The sequence below is a fragment of the Sebastes fasciatus genome, chromosome 8 (genome assembly GCF_043250625.1).
Source record: "Sebastes fasciatus isolate fSebFas1 chromosome 8, fSebFas1.pri, whole genome shotgun sequence".
Lineage (NCBI taxonomy): Eukaryota > Metazoa > Chordata > Actinopteri > Perciformes > Sebastidae > Sebastes > Sebastes fasciatus.
This window is the reverse complement of record NC_133802.1, coordinates 6,627,806-6,639,327: the sequence shown is the minus strand read 5'-3', so window position 1 is coordinate 6,639,327 and position 11,522 is coordinate 6,627,806. Positions and strand designations below refer to the sequence as shown.

At 42.3% G+C, this 11,522-nt stretch overlaps 1 protein-coding gene across 1 annotated transcript in view; it reads left to right on the top strand.

Annotated features, from left to right (window-relative positions):
* The first annotated feature begins 234 nt into the window (after positions 1-234).
* Positions 235-11,522, top strand: part of LOC141772222 (LHFPL tetraspan subfamily member 4 protein-like) — a 35,043-nt gene continuing 23,755 nt past the window's right edge. Inside the window, exons 1-2 of the mRNA XM_074642994.1 lie at positions 235-589; positions 1,174-1,643. Coding sequence (XP_074499095.1) covers positions 1,235-1,643 — 409 coding nt within the window. The 5' untranslated portion in view covers positions 235-589; positions 1,174-1,234. The remainder of the gene's footprint in view (positions 590-1,173; positions 1,644-11,522) is intronic.

The following is an 11,522-nucleotide window of genomic DNA, read 5'->3' as shown; positions in this document are numbered from 1 at the left end:
GCTCCCTGAAGTCCAAACATCTGTCTCTTTGATCATCAGTCCTTCTCATGAAAAAATACACTCATGTTTCATCCAAACGTGACGGAATATTTGTTCAAATGCAAGGTGAACAGGGGCGGAGACGCGCTTTGATGCAAATTCTCCCCCCCTACTCTTCTCTGCTGGCTGCGCCCGCTTTACGAGAACGCGCTCCATCCTCCATCCCTGTCATCAGTACAACGTCAGCATCTTCCGGAGGGGGGGACGCAGAGAGGAACGGGAGGAGGAGGAGGAGGACGGAGAAAGAGAGAAAGGGAGAGAGAAAGAGAGAAAGAGAGAGAGAGAGGGGAGACATACTGGATAAAGGCTACGACAAAAAAACCATGATGATAATGGAGTCGAGGCGGTGGAGGATGTCGGATTTACGAGAAAGGACTGTTGAAATTTGACAGAGGGGCTCGTGTTGAAAACCCTGTTCTCCTTTTTCTTTTTTTCTTTTTTTTTTTAAATTCCGTTTCGTTTCCACATGCTGCTGCGTGGACACTGAAGGCGAGAGAGAGAGCAGAGAGAGAGAGAGAAGAAGGGGAGCACCCCACGGATGCCTCGGAAGGTAAAAACGGGCTCCACCGCTGGCTGCTGCTGCACATCTGTCCATCCATCCATCCATCCAGGCTCCAAGACGCATCTCAGCATCCTCTCCTCTCACTGGATGGTTAATAAAGGACATCCCGGAGACAACAGCAGCTCTGGACTGATGGATGAGGATGAGACACAGCTTTAACCCCCCTTTCCCCTTACCACTGTGAAATAGAGAGAATCCTGTTTTTGATGGATTTTTTTTTAATCATTCATGGTGTATAGCCCCAAGGAAAGAAAGCGCGCCTTAGACAGCAATGTTGAATCACTGGTTCTTGGTCAATTATTCATTAGTGGTGGTGGTGGTGGTGTAGGTAGTAGGCTATGATTTTTTTTGTATTGCTTCAATGTAGCATTAATTTTTACTATGTTTAGTCTCTCACACACATATTTGCAGGTTAGATTTTTACATTGTGCTTATGTAGGCCCCATTTAAATAGCCTTTATAACAGCCACAGAGCCAAATTGAGGGGAGATTTTAGAAAGCTTTTGATATAGAGAAGGAAAAAAATATTGTCTGGGCATTTCTAAAGATTTTTTCTTTTCTTGTAAAAAGAGGAGGAGGAGGACGGGGGTGGAAAAAGAGAGATATAAGGAGAAAAAAAACAAAACACCAAACATGTTGCCTTCCCAAGAAGCCTCCAAGATCTACCATGACAATTACATGCGCAACTCCCGTGCCATCGGGGTGCTGTGGGCCATCTTCACCATCTGCTTCGCCATCGTCAACGTGGTGGTGTTCATCCAGCCCTACTGGATCGGAGACAGCGTCAACACGCCGCAGGCCGGCTACTTCGGCCTCTTCCACTACTGCGTGGGCACCGGGCCGTCGCCCAGCCGGGAGCTCACCTGCGTGGGCAGCTTCTCCGACTTCAGCTCCATCCCGTCCGGAGCCTTCAAGGCGGCCTCGGTGTTCGTGCTGCTGTCCATGGTGCTGACCCTCAGCTGCATTGCCTGCATGGCGCTCTTCTTCTTCTGCAACACCTCCACCGTGTACAAGACCTGCGCCTGGATGCAGCTGCTGTGCGGTAGGGCATGCATTTCTTTTCAATTTACTATCACTTAACAGGCAGCTGTCGTCTTTTTCAGTCAAAAAACCCCAAGGCCCCCCAGGGATGGATGAGGAGTAACCCACCCAATTGACCCTCCTGTTGTTTGAATTGCACGCCTCGCAGCACCTATAGGAGTGTTGGTGTTGCTGTGTATTACCATCTTTCACCAATTCATTTTTAATGAATGCATTCTTTTTTTCACCCCCCTGATGTTCAGTCATTGCCACCTTGGCTATTATTTCAGCCCCTAAATCCACCAAAATCTGTTGGTCTTTCAGAGGAGATAAGACAATAAGATACATTTCAAAATGCTTGAGAAGATTAAAAAAAAAAAGCTAAACTTTACATAGAAAGTGCAAATTCCAGGTGAAAGGGTATTGTAGTGACATCATAAAACATCCTTATGGACTTCTGAGGTCAGTACACTGAGTGCCACTGGTCAACACTCTTATCATATCAGGTGACTAAGATAAAAAGTGCAAACAGGCAAAAAACAGGCAAAAAAACAGGCAAAAAAAATCCATAATAACCATTCAGCATATTGCAATTAAAGTGTTCTGAGAGACTTCTGCACCTCTTCATGGGTCTGTTTTCAGGATTTAAAAAGTGTTGCCCGTGACGGGAGACTTTGGCCAATTACAGGTCATTTCAGAGAGAGAGAGCGTTCCTATTGGCTTTGCTCCGGCTGTTGGGCGGTGCTTGGTATTTCCTCAACAGATCTCACCACGGCTGCCGGGGTCACAAACTTTCTAATTTAACAGATAAACAGTACACTACAAGATGATTCTGAAAACATTTGAGGCAAGAAATGGGCATTACACTAACAGAATATTGATTTGTTTTTTATCAGCGTTGCCTAGTTTGACCGTTTGGTCGGAGTTCGCGAGTGATTGACTCGTGGCTCTCATAGACGGCAGCTGGACGGCAGAATCCAGATCAGTTCGGATTGGTTGTTTTCCTCTGGTCTGTTAAATCCTGCAGATGCTGTTAAGAGCACCGGAGGATGTGGAGGCACCTGATTTTTTTTTTCAGATTACCTGTCTCATGCACTACCTTCAGGATATAGTGACCAATCATATTTGCTCCAATCTCGCCTACTGATGCTTTAATTGGGACCCTGTGTGCAGATTTCTCCATTCCTGCAACAACAGGCCTGAGACAGCAATGAATACATGTACCGATTATTCACGCACTGAGTACTCCCCTGTTACCATTGATATTCCGGGGATACACCACTGCATCTCCTAACACAGAACCAGAAGCAGCAGGATCAGCAGCTTCATGCTGATGACATGCAAATGTCATTCATTCATCCGTTTTCTGCTTGTCGTATACGACGTGGATGTGATGATGTACGGGCTTATCGGGCCGTATCGCTATTTTAAGGGATGATTCCAGGTCGATTGGATTACATGTTTTCAGGGTGGTGATGTTTTCTCTCCTGCTTTTGTGGGTAGATTACAGTGCTACCCTTCACGAACAGCTTTAGGAATGGTGAATATAGGGTCTGGAATTTGGAATCAGAGAATTTTTGCAATTTTTGCTTGAAAAATTACTTATAGTAGCACTAGGTAGAAATGGAGCAAATATGATTAAAAAAAAGTTATTTTTATAAAACAGTCACTATATCCTGACAGTAGTGAGACAGGTAATCTGAAGAAAAAAAAAATCATCTGCTTCCGGTGCTCCTAATGGCATTTGCAAGATTTCACAGACCGGAGGAAAACAACCAATCAGAGCTGATCTGGAGTCTGCAGCTGCCGTCTGTGAGAGCCGGCTTTCAATCACTTGTGAACTCCAATCAAACGGTCAAACTTCGCAGTGTTGATCAAATATGAATCAATATTCTGTTACTGTAATGCTTATTTTTTCTCCTCGAATATTTTCAGAAACATCTTGTGTACTGTTTAGATGTAAAATGAGAAAGTTTGTGACCCAGCAGCCATGTTGAGATCAGTTGAGGAAATACCAAGCACCGCCCTCCAGTCGGAGCACAGCCAATAGGAACGCTCTCTCTCTGAAATGACCTGTGATTGGCCAACGATTTTTAAAAGCCTGAAAACAGAGCCATGAGGAGGTGCAGAAGTCTAGTTTTTCTATCAGAACACTTCCATTACAATATGCTGAAATGTTAAGAAATTTTTGCCCAATGATGCCAAAAAAATGTCTGCCTACTGAAGCTTTAACCCACAAATTCCCAGAGCCCACGGTGACATAAAATGTCTTTTTTTCAAATTATACAGTTTACTATCACAGGGGGCGAAGAAAACCAGCAAATACTGACGTTTGGAATCAGTTAATTTATGCCATTTTTACTTGAAAAATTACTTAAACGATTAATCACTTCTGAAAATCGTTTTAGAGGTTAGAGAGTTTTTTTCGAAGATTATTGACGATCAACTAATCAACTAATTATTTCAGCTTTACTTTCCTGACTAAACAGTTTTATTCTACTTACAGGATAAAGAGTGTGATGCTCGTATTGACTGATTATTCTGAATAGCCCACACAGGAACATTTAGAAGTTTGGTCTGATTTATTGCTGCTGCCCTTTTCAATTTCTGCTGATCTTCAGCGCCGGTACTCGTGTTTTTTCTTTTTTTTGCAACAAAATGTAAGATTGTTGTGTAAGGCAAAAAATAAATTGAATCTATGGTGATTAGATGTCACAAGGCCGAGTGAGTAAAAATGACCGCGTCAGCAAAACGTAACCTATGAGCCGCGAGAGCAGCATGTATCTCCCAGAAGGTGCAAGAAATCATGATTTCTCTCATACGCACATTTCTAGCGAGCCTCCTGTGTATATCCGACTTCTTTATAAGCTGATCAATGTGATAAATAGGCCAGGCAGAATAGCGTGGGAGTCAGTTTTCTGTACAGAAACAGTCAGCATACTGAATGAGAGGGAGGGAGAAAAGGAAGGGGGGGTGGGGGAGATCAGCACTTTTTTTCCTTCTGTATTGTTCTTTTCCTCATCTTCATCTGCCCACTCGGTCCTCTGTTCTGCCGAGTGTGTTGAAAGGGGTTTGGTGCTCTACAATCAGCAAGAATCAGACAGAATAGCAGAGGTACAGATTTTACTCTCTTTATCTAAATCTTCATGACTTAACAGGAACTGGACCCAGGTCTTTCTACAGACCATTAATCAAGCAAGATGTCGGTAAAAAGCAGCGGTGGAGTATTCAGATCCTTTACTTTAAGGTGCTCTACATCAGTGGTTCCAGAAAAATGTGGAATAGTTTATTTTCACTGAGTGAGCCCAATGTGAGTAAGAGTCATGAGAGTGACTACTCTGATCGTAGGTTTCACTTCCTCCACGATAGTTGACAACTATAGATTTCTGGTCATAATCATATCTAACAAACCAAAATCTTTTCAGATTGAAGCGAAATCTTTTCTCAAATGGGGGTCCGTGACCTGATATGTAACAATTTCCTTGACATGAAAAAGGTTGAGAACCACGGCTCTATACGATATCCAGAGCATTAATATAGCAGCAAACGACTATTTTCTATGTAAAGATATAGTGGAGTAATGTCTACTTGAGCAGAGAATGAAGTCGCTCTCTCCCTCTGTGTGTGTTGGAATCCGAGCTTCTGCGTGCTTTGTTGACATAGACGGGCCGGCTGCGCATGCTTTTAGTGCATGTTCGTGCATGTGAGCGTGCCCCACTGGCTAGCTGCTCTGCACTGCTCTCATACGGCGGTTAAAGCTGATAACGCCGTCCCGACTGACAGTGCAGTCGCGGAAGCACCCACATAGCACCCAACCTGCTGTTAACACGGTTAGCTCCGTGCAACAAAATGTAATCAAAATTAAGTGATTCGTGTACATAGACACAAATTTTCCTTTTTTTCGTGACACTCAGCACGACTTTCATCAGCATATTGTTCCTGCTTTTTTCTGCAAATGTCCAGCACCACGTGACGCACATGACAATTTCCGCTCCAGTCTTTTCAAAATAAAACTATTTAGGTTTAGGAGTAGATCGACTTGGTTAGGCTTAGACAACACTTCTTAGTTATGTTTCAGAAAAGATCGCAGTTTGGGTTTAAATAACACCAGAATTGACTTAACTTAAGTATGGAAGTTATGTTACAAACACTACTTGGATAGCTGTAGACAAAGAGTTTGAGTTAAAATAACTCCTGAAATGACGTAACAGAAGTTACGTGACAAATAAGTCAACTTTAACATCTGGTTTCACTCGGGACACAAACACCGGTCTCCGAAATACAGTAAGTGATCGGGCTGGCATTTGACTGTTGAAACAGGTCAAAGCAAAGCTACTTTGAACTACTTTATATATACAAAGGTTGTTTAGTCCAGTGTTCCAAACCCAGGGGTTTGGCTTCCCACTTACACTGCTGACTGTAAGAAAAATAGAACACAATTTTTTCATTTTCAGACAAAATTTGTATCCGTGTTCCCTCTAGTTTGCGAGTACATGTCAGAGTCTGTGAAAACTTCACAAGGTTTTAGTGTCCTTCCAGTGGATGCGTGCGTTGTGTGGCGAAGGTGAGTTGTCTAATAGCTTGGCAGAGCGCCTAATGCTGCTCACCACCTTGGAGATGATCGTTTAATCATCCACTCTGCCCTGTTGGGGCGGAGCAGCATGTCTCTTGGCACTGCACAGTGACAGAGTATACCACAGCTTATACAGTAAGGGCCAATTTGAACCGGTGGTGGCCTAGATTTAGGCCAAATGGAACAGTGTCAAATAGGGAGCAGTTTGGGCCCTGATCACGATAGTGTGTCTGCTACCATACTAGGAGGGGGAAAAAAGAAATGTTCACCAATGAAACTTTTGTCATTATCCACTCACTCTCATATCAGCTTAAAGTACAGTAAAGTTTGAACATCCATATGGGACAGCAATTTTTACTGGCTGGCTACATGTCAGAATTGGGGAGACCCTGCAACAACCAAACCAAAAGAAATCCATCCTGTGGTGGACTAATGGGACTTATTTGTTTAGTAAGGGTCAAAAAGATTGAAGCCAAGGCCAAAACACTGGGATGCAGGCCTCTTGGCAGAGCAGAGTGACACAGTGTGTCTTGGCTTCTATAAGCTGAAAATGGGCCAAAGTTGGTCCATAAGGGTAATGCACTCGAAAAGGACTATAAGATGCCACTCATAACTCTTGGCAATAAAGAGTGACTGTATTTACTAACAGGTGTATATAACGCATTTACGCAATCGATCTTTCGGAGGTTGTAGTGGGCTCAGTTTTAAAGCTAGATTGAAGATACTGGCATCATGTGAAACTAGAAAACCTAAGGAATCCATTGGTACCAACCATATCATACTAGCTGGTCGCAAAGGAGGAGGTTAAATAACGCTCTAAACTGGCGCTAAATTTTGGCAAACTAAAACTGTCATGGCCATTTTCAAAAGGGTCCCTTGACCTCTGACCTCAGGATATGTGAATGAAAATGGGTTCTATGGGTACCTACAAGTCTCCCCTTTACAGACATGCCTACTTTATGATAATCACATGCAGTTTAGGTCAAGTCATAGTCAAGTCAGCACACTGACACACTGACAGCTGTTGTTGCCTGTTGAGCTGCAGTTTGTCATGTTATGATTTGAGCATATTTTTTATGCGAAATGCAGAACCTGTGAGGATTTCTGGACAATATTTCCATTGTTTTGTGTTGCTAATTGATTTCCAATAATAAATATATACATACATTTCTATAAAGCAGCATATTTGCCCACTCCCATGTTGATAAGAGTATTAAATACTTGACAAATCTCCCTCTACGGTATATTTCGAACAGATAAGAAAATGTGCGATTAATCGCGATTAAATATTTTAATTGATTGACAGCCCTAATTTATATCCTCCTGCATTTTATTTATTCATTTTGTATATACTTCTTGAGCTATTAATACTGTACGGTGCTATTTGATAGGTAGAGGTAGGAACTGGATGGGGGGAATGATTGAGGAGGAGGAAATTATTAATTATTATTAATTATGTGTAATATACTAAAGAGTGACAGACTAAGTTGAATTTGCTTTGTGATACAGACCCAAAGGACAACAGGGATTAAGCAGCAATGCTAGCTACCACTGAAATGATCAACAGTTTAATATAAGTAAGTCGTTATTAAGTAGTAGACAGTAATGAGGTCAGCAGGGTAAGGAACAAACCAAATGTGGCTAAAAGTGGGAAAGGTTTGGACCTTTAGTGATCAACAGCAACCCGCTCACAGGTGACTTTTCTCCTATAGTGCCCAAGTTATGTCACACCTCGATGGGAGAGTAAATAATGGGCAACATTTTACACTTGGAATCTAGACTAAGCAGCATTTTTCCTCACACGAAAAAAAAGAACAAGAGGTGGGCTAGATTTCCCATAAGCACTCAAGGTCTGTGAAGAGCTTCGCCGCTCGCACCTTCGCTTGGATTTAGATTAATTCAGTGGAAAAATGCTCCCGGGAAAACTGCTCGTGCTTCAGTTTCACCTTTTTTTTTTTAACAAGGATGAATTTAGGAAACTGAGTTGTTTTCCTTCCTAAGGAGAGAGAGAGAGGTTTGTTTTGTTTATTTATGTTGTTTTCTTACCCCATCTTCTCCCACTTTATCTCCTCCCCCGCCTCCTCTCCTGTCTGTCTCTGGTTCGTATCGTTTACCTTCCATCCCTCCAGCAGATATGAGGTACCGTAGGAACGCTCAGTAACCCACAAGCCTCTACAGCTTGATGCGTCTCTTTCTCCTCCATCAGCTCATGCCTCCATCTCTCCTTCACGTCTTTCCCTGTCTGTTGCAATATTAAACAGAACTAAGCAGGACATGGGGCCGTGGCACAGGGGAGGAGCCGTCCTGGGAGAAACGACCTGTCAGCGACTGTTCCGTCTCTCTCTCTCTCTCTCTCTCTCTCTCTCTCTGTGTGTGTGTGTGTGTGTTATAAAAGTTATTTTATGAAGTATTTTAAGTATAGGTCAAGTATAATCCAAAGAATACTTTATGTAATAAGTATATTAATATCAATGTAATAGTAGTATACTTGTGAGTGTACTACTTGAATACTTCTTGGGACCCACTTTTTTAATTGATAAAAGTATACTTCAAATGTAACAGTAGTAAACTTTGAGTACACAACTAGAGAACATCCAATAACATCCATACTTGTAAGTTTTCTTCCAGTGAACTTATAGTACTTAGCATAATACACTTTTCTGTAAACTTGTAGTAAGATGAGAAAGTTTGTATCTCATTTTACAGCTAAACAGTACACTACAAGTTGTTTCTGAAAACATCTTATGCGAGAAATAGGCATTACAGTAACAGAATATTAATTCATATTTGATCAGCGCTACCTAGTTTGACCGTTTGATCAGAGTTTGCGAGTGATAGACAGCTGCCGCATATAGGAACGCTCTCTCCCTGAAATGACCTGTGATTCGAAATTAGAAAGTCTGAAAACATAGCCATGAGGAGGTGCAGAAGTCTAGTTATCTCTCAGAACACTTGAATTACAATATGCTGAAAGGTTATTATGGATTTTTTTGCCCAAATGATGCAAAAAACATTCTGTCTACTGTCGCTGTAAATGAGCAATTTATTATCTTGGAGTTGACCCAGGCGTCATTGAGAAACATACAGAGCTTGTGTGTGTGTTTCAGTGTGTTACAGTGACAGAGAACACAGAAACTAGTGTAGTGTCGTGGATTTGTGGCTGCAAACTGTTCTGCTAATCTTAGTGTGAGGGACAAGCCAGCAAAGCTGCTGATTTTATTCATACTGTAGTCAAATTGTTGACAGTGAGGATGGTATTTATCGTCACTCATTTTACAGAGTTTATTGATATAGTCTGAACTGTGGCGTGTGCTCTCCTTGGTACTGAAGTGATGTTGATGTTGTTGCTGTTTGGCAGATTACTGGGAGTAGTATTTCCTTGCATGACCTCTTGTTTCTCGGTGTTAATAAAGGCCAGTAACACCAGGCTGGGTGGGGTGGTGTTGGGTACGCCATGGGGTGTATAAATACAGCAGAGCAAAATCATAAGTAACTAGGGTATATGAATATTTTAAGTATTACATTATTTTAAAGGGACTATTTGTAACTTTGTAAGCGTATAAATGTAGCGGGTCGGCACACATGCGCGCTCGCATATGTGCGTTCGCGTGTAGCCGCTGTACCCTCCTCCACTGCCTGCTCGCCTTCACTCAGACAGCTCAGCTCGCTCCACCTCTAGACGTGAACGCGCGCTCACTCCACACTGCAGAAGAGTTAGTTTAGCTCTGAGAATATCTAGTGAATGTACAGGGGACGTTACGTAGATTTACGTTGTCTTCTCGTTACCGACCGGGAGCCGGTGTCTCCTCTGCTCTCTCCGGCTGTGGGCGGAGAGAGCAGGGAGACACGCTGCAGAGCCTCGCTGCCTCAGCCTGCACTTAGGCAGGAAAACCCAACACTAGGATCAGATCTAAATCATGTTCATGGAGAGACCTTCGTCTGGTCAGCTAACATTACTGCCAAGCAGGTGAAATATAGAGTGATATTGTGGTTTTAGCTGACTTGTGTCGCCTCACTGTTTTGAGTGATGCTCGTTCAGGTATATTGAGAGCGAGCAAGAGCGAGCAAGCGCGAGCCCGACGCTGACTTTCGTTGATTTCACGGCCACAGGTGTCGCTGTTAAGATGCATTTCTGAAAGTTACAAATAGTCCCTATAAGCTCATTGTAAGTTACTAAACTGTACTACATAGCTTACATTTTAAGCCCTTACACAGTCATGATAGAAATATAATAGTAGTTCTGTCCCGCCACCGTTGTTTCCTACGTATCGACCCCTTTTCTGTTCTGTATTTGTGTGGGTGGAGCGTAAGTGTAGGCAGAATAATAGAATGCAACAGGAATGAGTCTTAAAACCTGGAAATGAATTGAATTCCCTCGTCTGGAAGTCTGTGGGTTTTTTTTGAATGGGTTTTTAGTTACAGTAGATGCCTGGAATAAGGTCTGTGGTTAACACAAACTGAAGAGATTTTAACGTTTTGTTTTACGATATAAAATACGTCAGTAGATATCCCACTGTTTTGAAGCGACAAACGAACTGACAACGACAGGGGAAGGAACACAGGCTTAAATACAAGAGGGTGATTAGACACAGGTGGAACAAATCAGGGCGGGGCAGACAATCAACATAGGCATAGGAAAACAAACAAAGGTAGGAAGTAAAACTAGACAAGACACAGGAGGAGTGAATTTCAAAATAAAACAGGAAACACTGGATTGAATGAATATAAAAGAACCCAAATCCAACACAAACCAAAATCACATTAACAGAACTAACTTATAACAAAAAGAAAAAAGACCAATGACCTCTGGCACAGCCAGACCATGACACTTTATATGTCTTAAAAAATGGCGGTTGCTAACAAGTGGCTAAATGAGACTACTAAACGTCATCACTCCGACTCGTCCTCCGTTACAGCCTCGTTGTGTGTTCTCGTGCTCATGCGATCGTGGTGTAGTTTGTTTATAGCCTAACGTTAGTTTCAATTTCAAAAATCATAAAAATGGTTTTCATTTGTTAAGATTATCTTGCTGAACAAAATGTGTAAGTATCATAAACGTGTGTTTGACATAGAGCTTACTTTCTGCAATAATCCAAAATCCAATAGAACGATCCCGTTGGCTTTTTGTCCAGGGAACCCAGGGCAATACTAACTTCCTGGTAGGCCTACAAAAATGCGTCATCCCTGCAGCACTCTATAACCATGAATCAAGCATTACCATTTCTGTGAATCAGGATAGTGACACCTTGCTAAATGTCTGTGATTGACTCTGAATCACCTGCTAAATATGATATATTTGATATAGCTAACCATGCGTTATAATGCCCC